The sequence below is a fragment of the Macrobrachium nipponense genome, chromosome 3 (genome assembly GCF_015104395.2).
Source record: "Macrobrachium nipponense isolate FS-2020 chromosome 3, ASM1510439v2, whole genome shotgun sequence".
Lineage (NCBI taxonomy): Eukaryota > Metazoa > Arthropoda > Malacostraca > Decapoda > Palaemonidae > Macrobrachium > Macrobrachium nipponense.
Genome location: NC_087202.1, coordinates 106,267,638 through 106,293,570, shown reverse-complemented (window position 1 = coordinate 106,293,570; position 25,933 = coordinate 106,267,638). Strand labels below are relative to the sequence as shown.

General features: G+C 33.9%; 1 protein-coding gene across 1 annotated transcript in view; it reads left to right on the top strand.

Moving 5' to 3' along the window:
- Positions 1 to 25,933, top strand: part of LOC135221936 (TRPL translocation defect protein 14-like) — a 188,955-nt gene that overhangs the window by 148,926 nt on the left and 14,096 nt on the right. Inside the window, 9 exon segments of the mRNA XM_064259966.1 lie at positions 3,621 to 3,658; positions 4,455 to 4,583; positions 6,725 to 6,861; positions 10,190 to 10,312; positions 10,517 to 10,651; positions 11,146 to 11,163; positions 11,166 to 11,226; positions 14,895 to 15,102; positions 15,736 to 15,917. Coding sequence (XP_064116036.1) covers positions 3,621 to 3,658; positions 4,455 to 4,583; positions 6,725 to 6,861; positions 10,190 to 10,312; positions 10,517 to 10,651; positions 11,146 to 11,163; positions 11,166 to 11,226; positions 14,895 to 15,102; positions 15,736 to 15,917 — 1,031 coding nt within the window.

Genomic DNA, 25,933 nt, shown 5'->3' with positions numbered 1-25,933 from the left:
TATAAATTAAAAATAAGATGATATATATATATAAATATATATATCTGTATATATATATTAAGAGATATATATATATTAATATAAATATAAATATAGTTTTTTATATATTATATATATAATATTAAATTAGATATATTATTAATATATTATATATAGTTAATATACTATAATATATAGATATTATTAACCAAGATATAAATTATAATATTATATATAATTTTATATTATATATATATATCTTATATATATATATATATATATATATATGATATATATATATACACTAACAATTTATTATGTATATATATATATACAAATATATTTATATATATATAATTATATATATATATATATATGATATATATATATCCATATATATTACATATTTTTTATATATAATATATAATATATATATATAATATAATACATATATATATGTATATATTGATATATATATATTTATATATTATATATGTATATTACTATTATAGATATAACATACCCCTATATGTTGTTTTTATATACAATATATATATATATATATATATCTATATTATATATATATTATTATATATATATTTATATATATATTATAAATAAATAATATAACTAAATAGATCTATATTATATATATATTAAAAAATAATTTATATAATAATAATAATTATAGATATATATATATTTAATATAAATAAAATAATAAATAGTATACTATTATAATATGATATATATATATTTATATATATATATCTTGTCATATACATATCATATATATATATATCATTTCTTGGTAAATATATATAATACTATATTCTTATCTATTATATCTTATTATATATATATATATATATATATATATATAGTATATATAATATTATCTGGATTTATTGTGCCGATAACCAGTTATCGGCACCTTAAGCCCCATTATGGCGCCATAAATCGCTGAGTTTTGATAACGGCACTTTGTGTTTATGGTTACCCTTCAGGAATGGAACCCTGCCGATAACAGGGGACTGCTTGTATAGTGGTTTTCTTAGAAGCTGAGAACTCAGTTTTCCAACTTTCATGCCTATTACTTATAGTGACTTATTGACATATTTTACTTATTTTTCTCTTCAAAATTATGGAGCTGAATATCAGACTCTCCTTGATTTAAAAGTTTTCTTTATCTTAATAATCTTTCAGACTTGTATCTTATTTTGACTCTTCAGAATCTTGTAGGTGAGAGTCTGAATCTCCTGTATCCACAAGTTTTTTCTCTGGTTTCTCTCATTTTCTCCCAGAGGGAGTAGTGCTGTCAGAGCAATTTTCATGGTGCACTGTGGGCATTCATTACTTTGGCTTGGATTTTGCTCATATGTTTAGCAGTAGTCAAGGCCACAAGGAAGAGAGTCTTTAGAAAAGGTTTCTCAGAAAAGAGAAACGAAAGATTTAAGAAGAGTGACTTGTCAGCCACTTCAACACGATGTACCGGTTCCAGGACGTGTTTATAGGTTCTTTACAGCATCCCTAAAGCCCCTTAGCCACAACTCCTTTCATTCCTTTTACTGTACCTCCATTCATATTCTCTTCCATTTTGCTATGTATCCTCTCACAACCTCATCTCCTAACCTCATAGGTTCCAGTAATTGGCCTATGGCCAAATTTCTGTATTACTTTGATCTCCTTTTCTTCTCCAAAATCATTTATACGTATCTTTCTTACGGGTGTTTCTCCCTTTTACCCCCCAAATTATTTAGCTGACACTCTGTTTTTTTTGATTTTGCACATTTTTACCTGTTATCACTCCATTTTCTGGGCTCAGCCGTGCCGCTCCCGTGAAATGTGTCTGCTTTAGCACTATTTCTAGTAAAATATTGCTATAATACCAGATGAGGAAAAGGCTAATTGGAGGGGTTGCTGTGGTAGTGTTTAACACTCGCCCCAGTTTTATACCGACACCTTTTATATAGGAGAGCGAGTCAGAGGCTTCTGACATGTCCAATTTAGCAGTTCTCTGGTATTATAGCAATATTTTACTAGAAATAGTGCTAAAGCAGACATATTTCACTGGGCGACACGGCTTCCTCGCCCAGAAATAGATTTTTCCTACGTCAAAATCCCTTTTCCTTAAAATAATGTAGCTGAATATCTGGACTCTCCTATATGTACAAGTTTCTATATGTACAAATTCTTATTTAGATATCCTTTTTTATTTTCTCCAAATAATGTAGCTGACTCTGACTCTCCTCTATATACAAGTTTTTTCTCATATATCTTTTTTTTTTTTTTTTTTTTTTTTTTTTCTCTTCTCTCTCTCTCTCTCGTCTCTCTCTCTCTCTCTCTCTCTCTCTCTCTCTCTCTCCTCTCTCTCTTTCCAAATCATGTATGTAACTGACAGTCTTACTCTTCTTTATGTACAATTTTGTTTTCTCAGAAATCTTTTTTTTTTCTTCTGAATCATGTAACTGATAATCTGACACTTCTTTATGTACAAGACTTTTTTGTTATCTCTGATACTAACTCCTTTTTTTTCCTCCAAAATAATGTAACTGACAGTCTGACTCTTTTATGTACAAGTCATTTTTTTTTTCAAATATCTCCTTTTTTTCTCTCTCCAAAATATGCAACTGAGTCTGACTCCTTGTTTTACAAGTTGTTTTTCTCCCTAGAATCTCTCCCATTTTTATCTCCAAAGACTTTTGGTTCCTACATCCATTTTCATGGGTAATCTTTTGTCTGGCTCCCTGTACTTATCGAGACCTCCACATCTCATCAGTCTGAAAGAATCGACTCTCAGTTCATCATAGCTTTCACTGAAATAGTGCAGTGGACCCCGTATTCACATTCTCGACATTCATGGACTCATGTATTTGCGGATATCTCTATGGACCATATCTATTCACTATTCATGGGATATTCGCATATTCGCAAAATTTTTGATGAGAAAAGTCCACAATAATGTATTTTTATATCAGTTTCATGATTAAATGCACTTTTTGTGATAAAACTATTTAAAAAACCAGGTATAAGCACTTTTAGTTGGTTTTTCTTGTGTTTGAACGAACAAAATACAGTGCCCCCCCCCGTATTTGCGGGGGATGCTTACCAGACCCCCTTGTGAATAGTTAGAACCCGCCAATGTTTGAAACCCCTATAAAAATGCTAAAAACAGCCTATTTTGTTAGTTAAATCTCAAGGAAACCTACACAAAATTTTTATACTTGGTTTTTTTAATAGTTTTATCTCAAAAAGTGCATATTATGATGAAATTGATAAAATAAACCCCAGGAATTTGTGGATATTTCTCATAGAAAAATACCGTGAATGTGCGAATTTTCTGCGAATAATGCAGGGAAATGTTCCCGAGAGAAATCTGTGGATGTGCGAGTCTGCGAATCCGGAGAACGCGAATACAGGGGGTCCACTGTAGGCAGTTTTAAGCATTTTTACATGGCTTCTAAGTACTATATGAGGATTCTAGCTATTTGTAGGGCAGTCAGGAATGCTTCCCCCATGAATACTTGGTCTCCACTTTACTAAATACTATATAGTTATGTATAAAGAAAGGTAACCCATTATTGTTAAGCAGTTTTTTCATGAAAGTTTCCTTATGTTTTTTCTTTTCTTTCTTCCTACAGTGGTGGTATTAAATTCAGTGACCTCTCAGTGGAAGATGGTAAGTTTTGTTTTGATATTCATGAGATTTTATTTTGTGTATTTGTAGTATGAAAGTGAATGTATAATTTCTGGTTTATTCTCTTGACATTGTTGAGACATGTTGAATACGTATTTAGTTTGCTAGCAATCTTTTTATTATGTGCTTTAAATCATTAATTGAACTTTTTGTTCAAGTATTAGTAATCTTTTTATTGTGTGCTATAAATCATTAATTGTACTTTATACTCAGATGTTACTTACTTCCAAAGGCAGCATCTTTCCAAACTGATTTCTTAAACTCTCTCCTTACTCTTTTTGTCGTGTAAAGTCATATTTTGTTAGTTCTTGAATGTATTGTCTATTTTATAATACTGAATTTACTATTTTGCAATTTTGAAGCCATCTCCTAGTTATTTCATAATGTGAAAAGTTCCATTCATATTGAGTCGTCTTTAACAAATTTCTTGTTCTGGAAAAATATTCCCAGAATCCCTTTTCATGTTTGGTATATTTTTGCAAAATCCTTTGCTCACCATGTCAGCTATATTTTTTTTGCATAAGATACTGGAGTCCTCTTGTAATTGGGTCTGATTTTTTCTACTCCTTTCAAACTTGTGCCAGATAGCCTAAATTTCTGTGCTCATATCCGGTTGCTTTTAGCCTATTAGTATTTTTGTTGTGTGAGGTGATGTAAAGTGGTTTACTAATTATGTTTGTTGAGTCCCATTTTAAGCCAGTTTTTTAAATGTTATCTGTTTCAATCTGTTTGATTCCAACAGTTTATTTGTATCATTTTTCTTTTTTTTCTTTTACAGCTGTTGTTTTCCAAGAGAATCTCCTCAAATCCATGATGCAAATTGAGAACACATTCTTCTCCCTGGCTGACAGCTGTTCCAAGAATTGTTTGGTGATCTGTGACCGTGGAACTATGGATGCCTCCGCCTGTAAGTGATATTCTACCTTAGACTTTTGGAAATTGAATGGATAAGAAACTGCTGAGATCATGAGTGAGTCTATCCTTAGACAAGGTGTAGCAATTGTCAGGACTCACTGGATTGTATCTGGTAAATAGAATTACTTGAGAACAAAAGCTGGACGCTTACAATTTAAAAACTAATACATGAGTTCCTGATTAGCTAAGGAATCATAATCTCCTCTATGATAGTTTAAAGACGCCAATAAAGATAAGAGAGAAGAAAAAATTTTAGATCTTCATAACTTTCTGTGGAATAATGGTCGTGTGGTGAGTTCGATGATAGCTAGATTTTTATGTGTATATTTTTCACCATGGTCAAGATCATTGTAATCTGCATTAAGATACAGTTTTGATAACAATTATGTTAGTCGTTTTAAGAGTCTTTTGGTTGAAAAGTAGTGGTATACAAGTGCATAATCCTTCTTATTTTATTACCTTTTTGTTTGATCTTCTTTGTTTGTCATATGACCTAATGCCAGATGGAGGTCAAGGTCTTTCAAAGGTGAAAGATCATTCAAAAATTAAACCTTGGCAATCATTTTTTAATTATGAGACAGACTAAATATGTTGCATGCATAATCCAGTAATAAAACAGATGTGTAGAATGAGGTCATACTGTATGAAAGTGTCATGTGTAAACAATAAATGGTGCCACTGTGCAGAATGCAGTCAAGGGCAAGTTCATATTTACAGAATGTAACCGTGACCCGGACTTTAGAACTTCATAACATAGTCTTCATATTTGGTATCCAAAAATCCACAGATGAATCCTATGTGCAGATTGAGTTATAGGTCAGAGGTAAGAAAGAAAAATTTCACTTTGGTGATAACTTCTGACCTTTTTGGAATCATTATATTTAGCAAATATACCCCACTAATGAAGCATGAAGCTTACTTGCAAAGTTAAGTGAAGGTGATACGTACTTAGATGTTATATATCAAACAGAAATTTAACATTTGTACTGTGAACTATATGGAAGACCTTCCATATTGACAAGTATATTCCACTAATAGGTTGATGTTCAGAGTGGAGTCAAGGCCATATTTACAAGTAAGAGGGTAAAGTGGTAGTTTGTCCTTGGCCACAGTACTGTATTGAACTGCTTGAGAAGGAAATTGGTATTGGTATGCCATCAATGATTGTACTTTGCTGAGTGAGGTCATATGCATAAATCAAAGTTCTGATAGGATTTGAAGTTAAAATTAAACCCTAGTGGGTCTTGTGACTGAATTCAAGGAGTATAGTTGTAAGAGTAATAAAAATGCAACCTTTGGTGAGATGTTTTTATGGGGATGAGTTTTGCGCACCTTAGTAGAGGTGTGCTATCCTAATGTACCCTGTTGATCGTGCTCTTTTCATTGAATTTTGTTATAAATTTAACTGAAGTGATATGTAATGAAGATAGCTTTTTTGGAAATTTTTTCTCAAAAGTTGTACTCTGTTTATTACTTGAACTTTTTACTTGTAACCATTGTGATAAACAAAGAATTGGTATATTTGGTGAAATAAGCTTATGAAACAGCTTAATTAGACTACTGATATGATACACAAACTTAACGGTCAGTGAAGCAAAAGCCAGGTAGACATGAGCTATGACTAGCTCATGTCTAAGCCAGCTTTGCTGTTCGATGGAGTTTTGGTTTAAAAATGAGCGTATTACCATTTCCAGTTTCGATGATTTCGTTCTTTATAATTACTATTTGGTAAGCTTCTGTAGTTTTATTTCTTGAAATAGTAATTTAATCAGACCTAAAGTTGTGTGGGGTAATCTGACTTGCACAGGCATGTGGAATCTGTTATGCATTCATGTTACATCAAAATAACCAAGTCTGAATAAAAAATAACTATGCCCACAATGGAATAAAACCCTCCTACATCCTGGGCTAGTTCACTTAAGTAATTAAGAAGAGCTCAAATGAAAAAAAAATATGTATAAACTCTTACCATATTGCTCAGATGGACTTTTTTTCAGATGAAGCTGTCATGTAAGTTTCCATCTATAACTGGATCTTGCCTCCCTGGTCTTAAATGATGTGTGCAGTAACCTTTTATAAAAGTTCCCTCGCCTTAAACATGCACTTAGTTCAAAAGTTTTTATTTTATTCCAGTTATTCCTCCAGAGAGATGGGAAGAAATCATGAAGAGAAATGGCTGGAATCCTGTTGACCTGAGAGACACGAGGTACAACCAAATCATCCACATGGTGTCAGCTGCCAATGGAGCAGAGGCTTTCTACTCTATAGAGGTAATATTTGGTCTTCTCATGCAGTATGGTAATTACTGTGTAGTCTCCAATTTTTTAAGGTGGAGTAATGTCTGATTACCAAATGCTGTACGTACTTGGAAGATTATATCATTTTAGCCCAGATTTATGCAAACATATGAACCTTTAAATTAGAAAAATATCTGGGATTGAGATCGTGAGTTTTTATTTGTTAAGATTTACTATAGTATACCTATACAGTAGTACCTCAGGATACAAAATTAATCGGTTCCGAGGCGGCCTTTGTAACCTGATTTTTTCGTATCTTGAACCGCATTTTACATATACATTGCCTAATTCATTCCAAGCCCTACAAAAACACCCCAGAAATTTTATATTAAAGCTAAATTGCCAATAAACAATGAAATACAACAATTTGGACCATTCAATACCTAACTTAAACTACATAGTATACTACTTATGTGTACTACATACCTGTAAATAAAGTGTATTAGTGTACATGGTACAAGAAATACTGTATGTACATACGTACGTATGTAGTAAAATGTGGAACCTTACTCTTCGAGTGAGGTGATCTGCGAAAGTGGCGATAGAGGAGGACAAATGGCAGAAAACTTGAACACTTAACTTTATGAAACACATTAAAAAATTACAGGAAGCATTAACACTAAACTTTATGAAACACATTAACAAATGGCACAAAACGTTAACACTTAACTTAAAAAAAAAACTTTCAACTTTGTGTTTTCGTAGTATCACTTGAATCTTCCTGTTTGCTTACTCCTACTAAAGGCCTCTTTAAAAAATAACTATCCAAGGAAGATTGCTTCTGCCTGTTTTTCACATTGTTCCTGAAACTACTCGGGCAAACGTCATCGAACTGCGCAAGCATACGACCTGTGTAAGCCTTTTTGGGGTGTCTTTTCTACAAATGATTGCACCTTATGAAAAGCAGCTAGAGCATAGATGTCATAGATGTCGTCCTCGTCGACGACCAGCCCCATGGACTTGCCGAGTGCAACGATCTTGTCAAGATCTGGTTGCGAAACAGTTTCAGGATCGTCAACTGTTTCTGAATCTGCATGAGCTTCGCCCACGTCAAATCCCTTGAAGTCTCCGGCAGATGCGGCATCAGGCCAGAGTTTCCTCCATGAAGAATTCAAGGGTTGCCTCAAAACCTCCTGCCAAGCTTGATTGATGAGTCGGATGCATATCACGATATTGAAATGCTCCTTCCAAAATTGACGCAAGGTGAGGTTTGTGGTATCGGTGATGTCGAAACATCTCTTGAAAAGATGTTTCGTATACAGCTTCTTGAAGTTCGATATCACTTGCTGGTCCATGGGCTGGGGGAGAGGGGTGGTGTTAGGCGGAAGATAAAGAACCTTGATAAAAAAATACTCCGCTAGGATATCTTCCTCGAGGCCAGGAGGGTGAGCAGGGGCGTTGTCCAACAACAGCAGACATTTCATAGGGAGGCGCTTCTCTTCCAAGAATTTCTTCACTGTCGGGCCAAAACACAGATTTACCCACTTGGTGAACAAAAGTCTCGTTACCCATGCTTTCGCATTAGCCCTCCGCATCACTGGAAGCTTCTCCTTTAGCACTTTGTGGGCCTAGAAGGCTCGAGGAGTCTCCGAATGATAGACAAGTAGGGACTTCACCTTGCAATCCCCACTGGCGTTGGAACAAAGTGCGAGCATAAGCCTGTCTTTCATAGGCTTATGCCCAGGTAGCTTCTTCCCTTCCTCCGTGATAGACATCCGACGAGGCATTTTTTACCAAAAAAGGCCAGTCTCATCGCAGTTGAAGACTTGCTGAGAACTGTTGATCGTCATCTCGTTGGACGTCTTAATAAAGGCTTTGGCCGCTTTCGTGTCCGAGCTGGCCGCCTCCCCATGCTGCACCACTGAATGAATGCCAGTCAGTTTCCAGAATTTTTCAAACCACCCACGAAAAGCCTTGAAGTCTGGGGTTGGCATCGATGTCCCTTCTCCTCTGTCGTCTTCAGCCTGGGCAATCAAATCACCGAAAATAGCGCTGGCCTTGTGGCAGATTGCTGCTTGGTTATCGTATTGCCAGCGATTTCTTTGTCTTTTATCTAGACAAGAAGCAGTCTCTCCATCTCATTGTGCACGTGGCTCCTCTTGTTGGACAAAATAGTCACACCCTTGGAAGGTTTAGCTGCTTTGATGGTTTCGTTCTGCTTAAGGATGGTGCCTATTGTCAACAGATTTCGGCCGCAATCCTTAGCGATCACACTCAACAGCATGCCAGCCTCATACTTCTTAATAATCTCCATTTTTGTCTCCATACAAAGCATCCCCTTCTTTCCGTGAACTTTAGCAACTTTCTTGGAACCCATTACTATACGTAATTAAGTTATGTAGTACTAATTAAGTTCTCACACAACACGATAAAGTGCAAAGCGAAATCACAAACATGAATTTACGTTAACAAACGAAATCGTATATGTGAACGAACTAATTCCGCGTGCATACGATAACGCTGGTGCGACGAAGTGGCCGAAGAACGCCTTTACGTAGAGCACAATGGGAGAGATGCTGACCAATAGGAGAGCAGGATCTTACGGTGGTGACTTGCATCAGGAACCAATGGGAGAGCGGGAGGATGGTGGCGAGTCTACTCAGTTGGCGGCGCACGAGTTTTAAAATTATTCTTGGCGGTCCGGCGAATCTCTGGACTTTACAGCAACAACCTTTCTTAACCTCAATTATTTTCGTATGCAGAGGCAAAAAAATCTTCGTATTTGCTTTCGTTTAAGCAGTAATGATATTTATGATCTAGTACAGTGTTTTCAAGCATTAATAACTTTTATCTAGGACAGTATATACATCACCATATGGGCATTAATCATGGTGTGACAGTTGAACTTTATCCCAAAGATTTTGTCAATTTAACGATGAGCTTTATAAAGAATATTAAGAGTTGGATGGCAGGATAGAATTGAAAGTGATACCATATGTAGATGAGATGATGATGAATGGGAAATGGAGAGGGCTTGGGCATGTCTTGGGAGAATAATATGCGGCTGGGCTCTTGTTGGGGGCACAGACCTACTTGAAGTAGAATCTTGAGAAAAGAGATTGAAGACAAGTGAAGATTTATGGAAGATATGGGAAAGATGAGTGAAAGATTTCCACTAAGACCTTTTGTTTTCCACGTTATAGGTGGCAATGATGAGTGATATTGATGACCTATCTCACTCCTTTGTGATGGCTGAATATTTTGTGAAAGTTTTATAGAAGTTTCTTGAATATATTTATATTGATGATTTTAATGGACAAATGTATACCCTAGATCAAGTTAATGGTTTTGCATTCCACAGGATCATGAAACTCGTAGTGAAAACATTACTTTGGCAAAGCATTTGGACAGCAGAGCAGCAGAGGCCTGGGTTGGACACCCATATTTTGATGTTGTTGATAACTCCACAGACTTTGATACAAAGGCTAGTATTTATTTCATGATGTGATAGACAGCAGTGAAGATTCGAAATTAGTGTTTATTAAGAATTACTGTTTGTAAACCTTTTAAGTGGAAACATTCGTTGAATGTATATATTAGTTCAGTTAATGTATGGAACTTCAAAGATCACTTTGATCTTTTTTACGATTGAATTTGAACTTTTAATTTTATTATCCATACCTTTTAGATGAGACGGATGATAAGTGTTTTGTGTCAGCGACTTGGAATAGACACAGGAGATAGATTGAAGACAGATGCACGCAAACACAAGTTCTTGGTCAGAGGCCCATTGCCTGTAGACTCTGTATTTCCCACTTTCCAGGTATGCTTTTTGTTACTAGTTTGGGACACCATGTGCAAATTTTGTTGAAGTTTATTTAAGGAATGTTTTGTATTTATAGAATTTTTTTTTTATTACCTTATAAAAAAGGTTCAGGATTTGTTGATAAATTTGTCTGTTCATCTACAGAGTTGTTTTTGAGTTATTTTCATACTTCCAAAACTTTTGAATATAGATATTTTCACCCCAGAGCAAGAATCTATAGTATTGTAATCCTTGCAAGTTATGGCTCTGCAAACTACCTCATATAATAATCCAAGTTCATAAGTCTTTTGACTTAATTGATTGATAATGTGACTTATCTGACCTCAATTTGTAAGCCAGTACAATGTTTCTTTTTAGAATATTTGAGTAAAGGGGGGAACATTACAGTGAATTATTGATTGAATTACAAATATTATGCCATTTTCAAATATTGGTGAAGTACGTGAGCTGTCGTACTTCCTAATTAAATGTAAATTGGTTTTTTCTCTCAGGACTTCAGTGTCGAACATATATATATCTTCGCACTAATTCAAGGAAAATGCAAGCAAGACTTAGAAAACGGGGTAAAAATGGTAAGTTCTTTTTTCACATTGCTTTCATCAGATGCCAAGTTATTATTTTTTAATATTTCATGAATTCAAGAAAAAACTTTTGCATATTTTCATTTTTATTACAAGGTATTTTTCACATTTTGAATGTTATATTTCCACTATCTACTTTATTGTGAGGTTATTAATAGAAAAATGTCATTATTGAGAAATGGACTGAGAATATAAATGAGTGAGTTTCATTGAATGACAATTACTGTCCTTGGATTTCCAAATATGTTGAGAAGTGATAAATTTTTCTTTTTCTTTTTTATTTGTTATGAAACATTTGATATGCAAATGAGAACATAGATTGGAAATAATATAGATGGGAAATAAAAGAGAGGACTTAGAACTGGAAGGGTTTATGGAAACAAGTAAACAATATTTGCAAAAGTAAACAGAAATTATTCCTGGAAACAAGTAAGTTTATCTATGGGTTAAAATTGAGTAATTTCAGTCAGTCACAATCATTTTCAAGTTAGTTTTGTCATTTTTATTATTTATATTTTAGACATTCCATTTTTCTTAATGCACATACTCATTTTGCTTACGTAGGCTTTTTGAAATATCTGTTGTTACATAAAAGTTAAAAATCAAGTCTTGAAATTCAGCTTAATCTGTCTTGAGTATTGTATTTCTTATTTGTTTCCCCTTACTAGCAAAAGGGGATTTATTTGATTATGTTTAGGCAGTGGCAGATCTAGAAATCTTTCACTGGTTGGGCACTTATGATTATCATATACGTACTGTAATGTAACATGTACACACATATGTTACATATATATATTAGTATTTATATACATACTATGTATGAACACACACCTACAATTGTTGTTGTGGTACATATATATCAGTATTTATCTACTATGTACAAACACACACATACAATTGTTGTTGTTGAAATAATCATGAACTAAGCAAATTTTTGCTACTAATAATTATTTATGGAAAGAAAACAATGTTTTATTATTCATATCCATAGGCGGGTGCAGAACGTGAACAGTTAGCCCCCCTTAAGTCCACCAGTTTTCAGGTTATTCTGACTTGATTTAGGAAGCAAATTGTAAAAAAGTGATCACTTTAGTGTAGTTAGTCTTGTCAGGTCATTAATTTTTTTGCCGTATTCTATTCCTTCAATTATCTTCAATAATATATCCAGTGCTCTTGTAGATATTAGAAATTTGTGGAAACCATAAAGGATAGGGTAGGATAAAAGACTAGTTTAACCAGACCTCTGAGCCTAACAAATGCTTCTTACAGGCTGGTTTGGAAACCATAAATTTTTTTTTTTTTTTCAACATCAATACATAAGAACTGTATATACGTACTTGTAAATACAAAACTCTCCTTAAAATTAAAAAAAAATCAAGAATAACCAAGAAAGGGAAGGAGAAAGGCAAATAAATGTACAGCACTGTGCTGCATACATGTATGAATACATAAGCTAATTTTTTATTGGCAAGTACCAACGCTTTTTTACAGTATTGTGTACTCTTAATGGGTGCTTTTTTAAAGATGTACATATTACAGTAATATTGTAATTTATAGTTTATAGCATACAAAAATTTATGAAATCTTTATACCATCCAACACATGGCATAAGCCAAGAGAGCTTAAGCTATTGTATAGTAGTAGTATAGGTATATTGGTTGAAACCTTTTGCAAATATGTTGTCCGCTATATTTACTGATTAATTCATTTATATTAATCAACTTCCATAAAGGGATAGTAATTCTATCATATATACTGGATAATTAGATATGCATTGTAAAAGCTCAGTTCATTGTTGATTGCAAATAAATAGCCCTTTTGTAAGGAATTGTATTACATATACTATTATAACTGTCTGTTTACTACTTCTCTCACTTGTGTAATGCATGGTTACTCTATTGCAAGTATCATTATAAAATGTGCTTTATATACATACAGTGGTCCCCCCCGTATTCACGGGGGATGCATACCAGACTCCCCCGTGAATAGTTAGAACCCGCGAATGTTTGGAACATCTATAAAAACGCTAAAAACAGCCTATTTTGTTAGTTAAAACTCAAGAAAAACCCACTAAAAATGTTCATACTTGGTTTTTTAAATAGTTTTATCACTGACAGTGCATTTTATGATGAAATTGATAAAAAAAACCAGGAATTTGTAAATATTTCTAATAGAAAAATACGCGAATGTGAGAATTTTCCGCGAATAATGCATGGGAAACTTTCCCGAGAGAAGTCCGCGAATGTGTTAGTCCGCGAATCTGGAGAACGCGAATACAGGGGGTCCACTGTATTTATGTTTACCAGTAAATATTGCATTGCCCAAAGTTTCAACCAGTGATATGTACTTATGATTGTCGAAGTTGGTGAGAAAGGTTTTTATATTTTTGGTTATCATACCATATAAATAGCAATTAAAAATAATCCAGAGAGAAACAGAATGGCAAGCAGGTGCACAGCATTTGTATAGTTTACATCAACATGTTATGTAAACACTTGCACACTTACACAGATGGAACACTGATGGGGAAGAAATATTCTGCTGCAACATAGTTGGGTGTTATAAGTAAACCAATATGTAATTTTGTATAATCTGTTCAAGTTTTTAAAAGCAGTGAACTTTAGAAATCGTAAAACAAAGTTTTAAAATAATGAAGTGAGAAAATTACAACAATGAATATGCAGTACCTGGCGAAACACACTGTTTTTGTAAATTGAGACATTCTAATATTATGAGAAGCACACAAGCCAAAACAAAGCAATTGATTCGTGAGTGTTGTCATCTTTTTTGCATACAAAATTTTGCTGGTGAAAAGTTGGGGTTCTCCCCTAGTTCTGATTATATTTGATGGGAAACAGGTTCATTTTTTATGTATATCCTAGAAGTTTTGTTTTGTTTTAATTTTGTTTACAAGTTGTAGCGCTCATAAATTCATTGTTGCTATTGGAGTTATCCACTTGAGGTAGGGAATAGAGAGGGGGAGGAGTCTTGCTTAGCAGGGGGAGAGGGAAAAAAAGCATACAATAAACAAAATATTGTTATATTGCTTTCAATAACAGTTTCAAAAGGTCCCAAGAACTCCCCCAGCTATGAAGCTTTGGTGACATAATAGGCATGATGCATCTCTATCAGTCACTCAATGGCTGTGAAACCAATGACATTAGCAAAAGTTCCCTATCAGATGAGGGCCATCCTATCCCAAGATATCCATTTATATTTTGGTTATATTTTGGGGAGCTCACAGTTGCATGCTGATAATGCCAAGTTGCAGACTGTGCATATGCAGATAATCTAGGGAATACTCCTATTTATTTTTTATGCTCAACTGCTTTGACATGGCTTCTCATCAAACTGGTTTGAAAGGTTCTCAGTTTTCTTGAGGGTAACTTTTAAAAAAACACATTTAATTATTTAGATACAGTTTATGTACCTAATTCCACATGACTGGCTTGACTAGTGGAAACAATAAACGTGAATGGTAGAGTATAGATGTCGGGTGCTGGTCCAAGTAGGCACAAAGTTTTTAGAGTATGTACTATACGTATCTTCATTTTTGAATTTGTTAGTTTGAATAAACTTAAATGATAATTAGACTGATTCATAGTGTACCTGGATTTTGTTAATAGTAATAATATTTTTTATATTTTTCTTTCTTACAGGTCACCACAGCTACACACACACCATTAGAAAACCTGAGCAGCTGGGACAGATCGTTGAGGTCAAAACTGCTATTAGCCAGAGGGACTGGAACAACATGTCAGCTCAGGCTGATGAACATCACTTCAATATTTACAAGACAAGACGCTGCTTCCTCCACAACAACCAGTATTTCCAGCTGGATATATACCAGAAGCCTTGTCATAAAAGGTTGGTGTGTGTCTTTTTTGATGATCATATACTACAAAACAGTGTGTAGGTGAAGGGATGACAAAAGCCAGGTGTTCAAGCTTAGATGAAAATGCATTAACAGATGATCATTTTAAGGTGTTTTGGGTTAGGTAAGTTTTTTTTGTCAAATTATAGTTATTTTAGAAGAGTTTCAAGTAACGTTTCTAGGCTCTCATGGTGTTCTCTCAAAAAAAATTTTTGAAGTAAAGGTGAAAATTGTAGGAAGGGAAAAAGTTGGCCAGGTATCTAGAAAGGCATCAAAGGCAAAAGTAAATAGTAAAAGGTGGAAAGTAATGTAGCTCAGGTCAGAGAGATGCTGCAGGAAATTGTTGTTACAGTTGCAGTGTGCCATGTGAGATTCATTGTAGATTGTACTTCTTCATGGGGTTTTGAAAGCTGTGAATGTACACACTCACAAATGTGATTTACTTAGGCGTGTTTAGTTTTTGAATTATCTCTTTTAAGAAACTTCTTAAGCTTGTCTTTAAATTTTCCCCATGGCAGTTTTTATTATCGTGATGACAGTGATAGCCACCTGAGTGAAGTGCAGTTGTAAAATTGTTAAGTTCCTTAGAATTGGAAAATACTAGAGGCATCTTGATCTTATTGCAGATGTGAGGGTCTCATTTTATTGGAGACCTATTCAACTTTACCATCTGAGGAGCTACAGCGTCGGCTGCCTTCTTTCCTAACAATAGAAGCAGAAGTAACAGGCCGACCTGATTATTCTATGTTCAACCTCAGTCTTCGTGATGAGTGGGGTGTAACCAACAAATTCTGTGTCAACATTGCAGGTTAGACAACACCCAAAGTCATTTATGGCCATCATGTTGCGCCTTGATACTCCCCTTTCACACAAGTCATTTACAGTTGTGAGCTCCATGTAGCTGCCGTAAGAGCTTCATAGCTTGTCAGTTGTATGTTACCATACAGTAACATATTTCATTCAGAAACATTTTGTCTCGTGGAGTGTGGATCGAAAACTATCGAGGACTTTCCTTCGAAGTTACCAAGGGAAATAGAGACAAATAATGACACCAGATTTGCATAGGAAAATTTCAGTAATATAACACAAAAGTTAGGAGAAGAATTTTAGGACTGGTTTCAGAGCATCTGTTTATTGGGTCTTTAAAAACAAAATTAATGATAAGTTCGTTCTTTACATAGAAAATGTTTTATGATTTTATTAAATAACTTAGCTTAGAAATATACAGTGCACATTATACAGTATCCATGTTATGCATTTACTGTATGTGCTTTGCACATAAGTATATCTGTCACTGTACATTTAATGACTCTTCTTAGGACAACTTATCATTTGCATTTTATATCTGGTTCATGTTTTTTGACAAAGTGGGATCACAATGTAACATAGAGATATTCTTTGTAATTCTCTACCTTAACAAGATGAACTATTTTCTTAAAAAGTTATTTTTTTATCGAGGTTTACAGTTTATTACACTCCCTCAGGATAATGTCTTAATGGATTAGAGTTGTTTAGTAAGCTAATTGGTTTTTAGGAAGTTCCACAGCTGCTTATTGCAATGACAGATAATTCTAAAGAAGATGGGTGCGTTTTGTTCAGCTATTATAATAATAATTGATTTGATCATGCCGTGTCATAAGCTGTTATGATTGAAAAATAAATACCAGATATTATGGAGGGATTAATCATGAAAATAGTAATTGTCAAATGATGATTGTTTTCATTTTATTAATAATGAAGGGCTAATGTAGATGATTGTTTTTATTTTATTAATAATGAAGGGATAATCTAAAAATTTTGGTGAAGATGTGTCTTGACAAGATAGTTTTTTTTTTTTATTAGAAAGGAAAACCAAATTATTAGTAAAAGTATTCACATTCCAATATATGAGGTTCACCATATCTATAAAAATTACCAGCCTGAGAAGAGCCTTTATTAAATAAGGCTCAGGGGTCTGGGTAAACTACATAATTCTTTATGATAATAATGGTAAATATATATTAATACAGTATATGATCACTATATTATTATTATTAAAAACCAAAGCAGGGTCAGCAGTGCTTAGAGTTTCATCAGGTCATTGAAAACACACACTAGAATTTATCTCATGAAATTTAAACTTGTTGATAAGGATAATGAATGTTCTAGGATAAAGATAATTTCAAATATTTAGTACATGCTTTGCTTTGGATTGTGATAGCAGTTAAGAATGCTAGGTTGCAGTGCATTTTTTCATTTCCGTGATGGTATGTTTTTGCATAAATCACACACAATTAAATTTCCACTTTGATACTTCTTGCCAACTTATTTTTTCTAAGTCAATAAGTTTGCCTTTTAGTTTACTTTGGTTTATCACGTAATTTGATGAAATAGAATTATTATTTCCAACATTTTGATAGGTTTAGATACTATATTGCCTTCAGTGTGATTTAATGGTAGGTGAATGTATTTATTTTATTTGATGACTTTCGAGGAATGCTTTAGTAAATTGTCTTATTTGTGCAGTCACATATGATTTTACATTAGGTGCAACAGTAATATTGGATATCTGGTTATTTGCAGTTAGTTTTGTGGTCCTTCAAAGCTTGTGGTGTTTTTATGGCTTTGTTCTCTCTATTCATCTCTAGGCATGTGTCCAAAAGTAGATGAAATGATAATGCATCTTAAATAATGGACCTTTTACATATCATTACTAACATTCTGACAGACATACCTATGTAGCTGTGAAAATTAAAATGGGATTCATTATTTTCTTTGAACTAACAATTTTAATCATGAATTTCACATTACAGTGGAACCTCAGTTTTCATATATAATCTGTAACAGAACCTCCCACAAAAACCGAAACAATAATTCCCATAAGGAATAATATAAATGCAATTAATGCATTCCAGACCCTCAAAAATATTAACAAAAAATGCATTTTATAGGGAATAAACAGTTTTAACATACAGAAAACAACAAGAAATATATATAAATGACTAATGAAATTAATAAATGAACATTTAACATCACTCTTACCTTTATGGAAAGCACTTGTTAGCTTAAGGTAGACAGAGATGAGGGGAAAGGGAGGAGGAGAGGTTATTTATTTTTTGGAAGGGGAATCTCCCTCCAGAAGGACTTAGGTTATCAAGGACCTATTTGGGGTTACTTCTCTTTGTTCATTACTGGCACTGTTTGAGGTTACTTCCCCACTTAGATTTTTACTGGCTCTAGGACCAGCTTGAGAGTTAATGGATCCCTGTCACAAATAGACTGTCCAGAGACATTTGTTTCCGGCATTTCTTTAAAATTTACCTAAAGTTAAACACAGCATTTTCATTAAACATGTTGGAGAGACAGATTACAACTTCTTTGTTGGGATGATAATTCTCCTCAAAATTTTTTACATCATTCCACTTTGCAAAAATGTCCTTAATCCCTGAAGTAGGCACATTATGTATGCCCATTTGTTTTCTGAGTTTTTCAAACCAGCCTCTGCAGCCTTAAATTCATAATAACAGTGCTTGTTGTAGGCATTTTCTCAGAGTTCGGCACTTGGAACTTTCTTTGGCCCCATGATGGCTTATTTAGCAGTTGCACTCTAATAAAAAAAAGCGCAAGAACACAAAACAATGAACACAAAAGCAGAATGGTTCACGAAAGAAGATAGGGTGCTTTTTTTTTGGTGCTTGATACAGGGCCTGGTCATGCGCTGGGCCCTGGATGGAGCGTTTCCAAGTGTACGAAAACTGAGGAGACTTATGATAACCGAGGAAAAATTTCATAGAAAAAAAAAAAAAAAAAGTCTACAAAAACTGAAACGTACAAAAACCAAGCTTTAACTGTACAATAGTACCTCAGACTTTGAACTTAATCCGTTCCAGAGGGCTGTTCGAAGTACGATTTGTTCGAAATATGAAACAAATATCCCCATAAAAATAAAGGGAATCAGGACAATTCATTCCAGCCAACCCAAAAAGTCCCCCTTTTCACATTTTTTCTATTAATAGTGTATTCAAAAGTTAAATTAAGAGTGTAAAGTAATAAAAAAGGGATTTTGACGTAGGAAAAATCTATTTTTGGGCGAGGAAGCCGTGTCGCCCAGTGAAATGTGTCCTCTTTAGCACTATTTCTAGTAAAATATTGCTATGATACCAGAGAACTGCTAAATTGGACATGTCAGAAGTCTCTGACTCGCTCACCTAAATAAAAGGTGTCGGTATAGAACTTGGGCGAGTGAAGAAAAATTTTCACAATTTTATTTCTTCTGTGTATGATTTATGAACTGTTTGGTGAAAATGGTGCAAAACACACACACACACAGTTTAAAATAAACATGAGGATTTTGCAAACAAAAAGTAAAGTTCAAGAAAAGGAAAGTGAGGTAAAATAACTTTTGGCAAGGAAGCCGTTTAAACAAACAGTTGAAGGTAGCAGAAGCTGAACGCGGCACCAGTTTGTTTATTATAGAGCTGAGTTACTTTTACAGTGGTAAAAAATAGTAAAAAGCAATTGTTACTAGATAAGTATTTTACCGTAACAAAAATAAGTGATTTAGGCAGATTGAGTATAAGTGAAAGAAATGGCCGAATAATCATCCCAGCCAAGCTGATGATAATCAGTGGGAAGCAGACCCTTTCTTCCCTCTCCTCTCCTCTTCTCTCTTTATCGTCTCACTCAGTGCATGGAACACCGACTCGAGCAAGGTTTTTTTTTTTTTTTTTTTTTTTTTTTTTTTTTTTTTTATACTGTACGTATTGCATTTGGTTGTTTTCATGTTTTATCATTATGTGTGTTATATTTGTTGTGAAATAACATTTTATTTTTTACATGAATTGGTACTGCTCTTACTTACATATTGTAAAGAAGATTGGACTGTCTTTACTTCTCTCCACAACAATACCACGACGCACGACAACTTAGAATCATTCATTCATTATTCCTCAAAAATATAAATGCCCCCTCCCTCTACTTCAAGTTAGCTGTGCATCACCTCAATGATGAATGATTTTTTTAATCGTTTATGCTAAATTTTATTGTGAAAAACTTTGTTCTTTCATTTACTATTTTGATAATACATATTGTTCAATTAGCCTGTCTCACTCGGTGCACTAAACACTGGCTCAGTTAGGACTTTTTTTTTTTTTTTTTTTTTTTTTTTTCCTGTATAGCATTTGATTGTTTTCTTATTTTATCGTTACGTTGTATTTATTGTGAAATTCCCTTTTTTTTTTTGTGTGAATTGTTATTGCTTTTACATACATAACAGTAATATTTTAACTCTCTCTTCTCCTCAACCTCAACATATCGGCGTTCCCTCGTTCAGTCTTGAGTCAGGTGGATGTGATGTCACCGCGGTTATGTACGATTTTATACATATTTTATGCTAAATTTTATATTGAAAGCTAAATTTTATATTAAATGCTTTATACTTTTATTTATTTTGTTGAATATGGTTATCATTAAACTATATATTGTACATGGAAAAAAATTAGTAGAGTTTTTCTCGTAAGACGCAGTAGGCTGACGAATTCAAGTATAAACTAGATAATCAGTTAGTTTAAAGTAATTTAACAAACGAGGTACCACTGTACATACTTGCAAAACTGCATAACCTAATTTGAAATGTCTAAATGTTTTGTATTGCCACTAGTACACAGAGCTTGATTATTTGACATTATGAGCTCATAGTTATTGACACATAATAATTGGGTGGCTCTCTTTACCCAGGTCCGTTAACGTATTTAAGTTTACCATGTACGTACTGTATTTTTTTTTTTCCAGTTTTACAGAGCAATCTTCTTTTTCATTCATTTTCACTGGTGGTTTTTACAGCCCAGCAATTTTTCATATTACATGTATATTTTGTTCACCTTATCGTGCCATTGGTTTGTTTCATTTCCCTTAACAATATTTAGTTTTGAAACTAATAATATTTATTCACATGCATTTTTAACTGCATTATTTTTTTGCATGTTTTCCGACCCATAATTGTATGTATATAACTTTCTTTTGTTTTATCAAATATGTATAATTTTCAAGCAGACTCTAGTTTTGGACACATGCTTTCTCATAATGGTTTATCTGTTCCATTAGTTTTATCATTTTCAAGCAGACACTAGTTTTGGATATTACTTGCTTTCTCATGATGGTTATCTGTTCTGTTAGTTTTATAAATTGGTTAACAACCTACGTATTGTTTTAATTTCTGATGAGTTTTGATAGATTTTGGTACTGGGAAAGAAATGCTTGTAAATGTTTTATTAAAATAACTGGTGCTATCATGTAATGCGGGTCATAAAAATTTCATTTGAACTGAGCACTGCAGCAGCAAAGAGTGTCTGTGGACCTCCCTGAAGATTTTCCTGTTTACTTGATGAATTGGTGATTGTACTGCAACTGATGAATCAGTATCACCATCCTATAAATAGGGGTTTTGGAACATTCATTAACCTGAGGTTTTGTACTGAAACACTCTTTGACTATGAAATTAGCTTTCTCTTATTGGTTGCACTGTAAGAAATGGTTGTGTATAGTTTCTTAACCTTTTGTATTCTTAGCTAATGCATATTTAAGGTACAGTAATGTATCCTACCAAATTAAAGTCTCATGACACAAATTTTCATGAACACAAACTTTTAAAGCTCTTGGCTTGACTAATGCAGTATATACATTTATATATCTTTGTTAGACATTTGGTTCATTATAGATATCATTCCATACTCTGCATGACACTTTTAAGTAGTCCTTATGCTAATAGGAACTTTTCTTGCTTTCTTTCTAATATAGTGTGTTTCATCGTATATTAACAATATTTAGCCATCCCACTTACTCTAATTTTGATGCTTTTGGATTCTGTATGCCATTAACCAAGCAAAAAGACAATTGTGGTTGCAAAGACACGTTGTGAAGTAGTAAGAGTAAAGTTGAAATTTGTGCTTGAGTTTATAGGTTTAATTAGTAGGGAATATGAAGGAGCCAGTTGCCAATGTTAGTAGTTTTGCTTGATTTTAGTCATGTTCTCTGCTATAAGAGTTAGAACAGTCATATTATGTATACAATATGCCGTATCAAAATGTTCTGGTAGTGTGCTACGTATGTAATGTAACTGTCCTCTGTTTTACTGATTGTAATTATTTTATTTTTGCAAATGTCAAAAGTGCTCAAATCTGTCATCGGTACATTCTGAACGGACAAATTCCCAACTCATGTTCATTATTGGTATGGAAATATCAGCTAATGTTTGCATTATTTTTTGTAGGAAATAACTGTAATGTCTCCAGCCTCTTGTATATGCAAGGGACATGACAACACTTGAGTACTTAATAAATTTTTTTTAGGTAAAATCTGATCTCTCTATACTGTAAATCATCCCACAGCTTAGCAGAACCTTATCTGTGACAGGTTATTTGGTCACTTTCCATGTGTATTTCGTTGAAGGTTGAGGTGGAACAGAGAATGATAGAATTCCTCATACAGTACTGGATATCTGTTTTTGATATATCGAGATTATATATGTGTAAAGACTGCATGTTAGTCATTCATTGCAAGTACATTTTGTATACTGTCATGATATGCTATAGCGTTTGGCTTCAGTTGGCATACTTTTCTCAGGAAAATTCATAAGCTAGCAACTGTATGCACAGTGATCCACATGTTTGTGGGTTCCACCTCATGAAAATGATGATAACCCCCCTTATAAAATCTATAGATTTGTTGTACAGCCCATATATTGTAGCTTCCAGGACTAGGCAACATGCTGTTTCTGACCTACGATCAAAAGAAATCTATTTTTCTATTCGTACATGAAGCTCATCTTTCATGGCGTCACCATCATTCATGCAGATTCTGTATTCTTGAACTGTAGAGTCTTTATGTAATTCTGTCAACATCTTGAATTGACCTATTGAGTTTTGACTGTAAAAGTGATGCTATTATATCTGTTGAGGACTTTAAACATTATTTCACTTTCCCTTTTCAATTCTTGTAGATATCAAAAGATAGTTAGATTACACAACTGTGTAGGAACTAGATTAGCTTTGATTCATATATCAAAAGATAGTTAGATTACACCACTGTGTAGGAACTAGAATAGCTTTGATACATGACAACATTTATTTATGAAAATTACAGGCAGGTTTGAAGGCAAGCATGACAGTCACAAAGTTGAGGGAATAGCCTGTGCTTCTTTGTTTCTGTCCACATTTCATGTTTCTGTTAGTAATGATTTTGTTTAAATTCCATAGTTAACATGAATTTTTAAAATATTTCTTTTCCAGTTTCTCATTACCTTGAGTGTTTGTGTGGGTATGTCCCCTAGCATGGTGGAACAAAAACCTTTGAGATAAAAGTGATACTAGTTTCTTTTGACATAATGTTAACAAGAATTGTGATTGGGGTTTTACTAACATTTCTTTATGGTATGTAGTTACAGTATTTAACTGACTTTGGAGAACTTAGGCATTTGGTCTGCAAGTTTCAGTCATTGCAAATTATGTAGGGATTTAATTTCAACTTAAGTTCTAGCCTTACAAAAAAGTTGGTTTTCTCTGGTCACCGCCGAGGTATGTTAATAGTATGTTGTGACTATCTTTTAGTAATAATCATAATGTAAGTGGGCCATATAATTAATCAGAAAATTGCTAGTCACCCCCAGTAAGTATGATTCTTTAATGGTATATTAATCAATAAAACTTCAAAATTCTCTAAACTAAAAGTAGTTGTGGTATAAATTTTGAAAAAGTGAAAATGAACATGAGCATTAATATTGGGTAGGTGGACAAAAACTAACCACAATCAAGTTGCATGATGTACCATCCATTTTTCAAATGAAAGACTCACTGGGGTTGCTTTGCTCAGTGATGTGTTATCAGATTTTTTTTTTCATAAAATCAAGGTACTATTTGAAAAACCATATAAATTTAAACTTTACATCAAATGAAATTTAATTTTTACCACAGACTCATTATTTACATAAGTGCTTATTCATGAGTCTTCATGAATCCTATACATCTTATTCCCAAATATGAAGAAAATTTTCTGCTGACTGACCGGTAGTATGTAATCTTTCTCATTTAGTCTAGATTATGGTTAGAGATATTAGTTGGGTTGGGAGGTGGGACAGAATTGTAAGTGATGGGCTTGTATTAAAGAAATCTTGTTTAATAATAAAAAAAAAATTCAATGTCTTTGACTTGCAAACCCATCATTTACATTAGCCTGTAATTAGAAGATTTAGCTCTGGGCAGAAAACCTTTGAATAGCTTGATTAGTGCAAATGTTCTTCATGAGAGCTCTGAGGCTTGAGATTAGCAAGGCATCCAGATCTCTGAACTGGAATCAAAATCCTATCTATACAGTAAGATATGGAGTCTCGATAGATAACATTGAGAATACAAAACGCTGTATATTTACCAAAGGCAGAATTTGTCAATTCCTATGGACAACTGGAGAGAGAATGGAGAAAAGAGAATGATGTAATAAAGAGACCAAGTACCACTTACCTTAAGAAGGTGAAATAGGTAATTGGAGTTACATTGCCTGTAAGGATGCAAAAGGGAGTTTTGACCGTCAAACGTGTGTGCACACTCGTATGGATGCAGTGACTTCTGGGAATCTAGATGCTTTCTAAAGGTACGACTGATTTTCCTAAGAAGGTAAAGGAGGAAAGCATATGAGCAATAAACAGTACAAAACTAACACTAACTCACAATCCTCCCGGAAAATGATAATGAAGTGAATACTTTCATGAATTTCTGTGGGCAATTTGTAGCGATTACTGACTTTGTCTGCAATTTCAGTCAACTTTTTTCTCCTTAGAAAGTCTCTTTGTGGAGAAGAGATTACTGTCTCAGCTGAATCTAACATCAGGAGTCCGCTTTCCACTGTGAAATGAGGAGTTAATCCATGGACAGGCGTGGCAATAGTGTAATTGAGATTTCTTTGTTCATAAACAAGCTTGCTGACTCCAAATGAGAAAGCAAATGTGTCTGGGATATCAAGGAGTCTTTGAAGTCTTAAGAATGATGGAAAAGTATCTTAGGGAAATTCTTACAGAGCTTCCACATTGTTTGGAGTAACCTCTGGCCAGGGACTTTTTCTGGCCCAGGCAATACAGCAGCAATAAGGGATGAACTGATAGCAATGGGTTTAGCCAAGATCATCCTAGCTCTGTCCAAGATGAGTTGATTAATTGCTGAGTCTAAGGAAGCAAAGTTTGAAGATATGTACCATTTTATGTAGGTGAACCCCTTTTTGTCTCAAGAAACTAATGTCTGAAAGCTGGGATCCTTCTTGACTTCTTGTTTCATCTGTTTGCAGCCAGTTTCCCCCGTTAGAGATTCCCTTTGTCTGAAGGTCATGGTATGTTGGCATTCATTGATATAAACTATCCAGAACTTTTTAAATTCTGAGTCCCAAGAAGGTTTCTTCACCAGGTGTCGTTACTTGACCAAGTATCTCCTCAAAGAGGAAGTTTGAATATACGTACAGGGAAAGTTCCTGTTGTTGCAGAATAATTGTGACTCTTCAAACCAAAATCCAGTTCCTAAAACTAGAAAAATTGAGGACCTTGAATCTCATAGCTTCTTCCAGACTTAATATTAAATGCTGTTAGTCCTCCCATTTTGGATGAAAAATCTGCTTATTTTTCAAATGGAGTCATGAAGATGTATACCTACAGGAAAGGAAGAACTTTAGTTCTCTGCATTGTTCACTTCCATAGAAGAGGAAACAAAGTCAGACCAGAAGTAGTTCCTCACTGAAGACAAGAATAGAAGAGCTCCTACAAGAAAGTCTGCAATTGCTTCCAGTATCGATATCATTGCCATGTATTTCAAA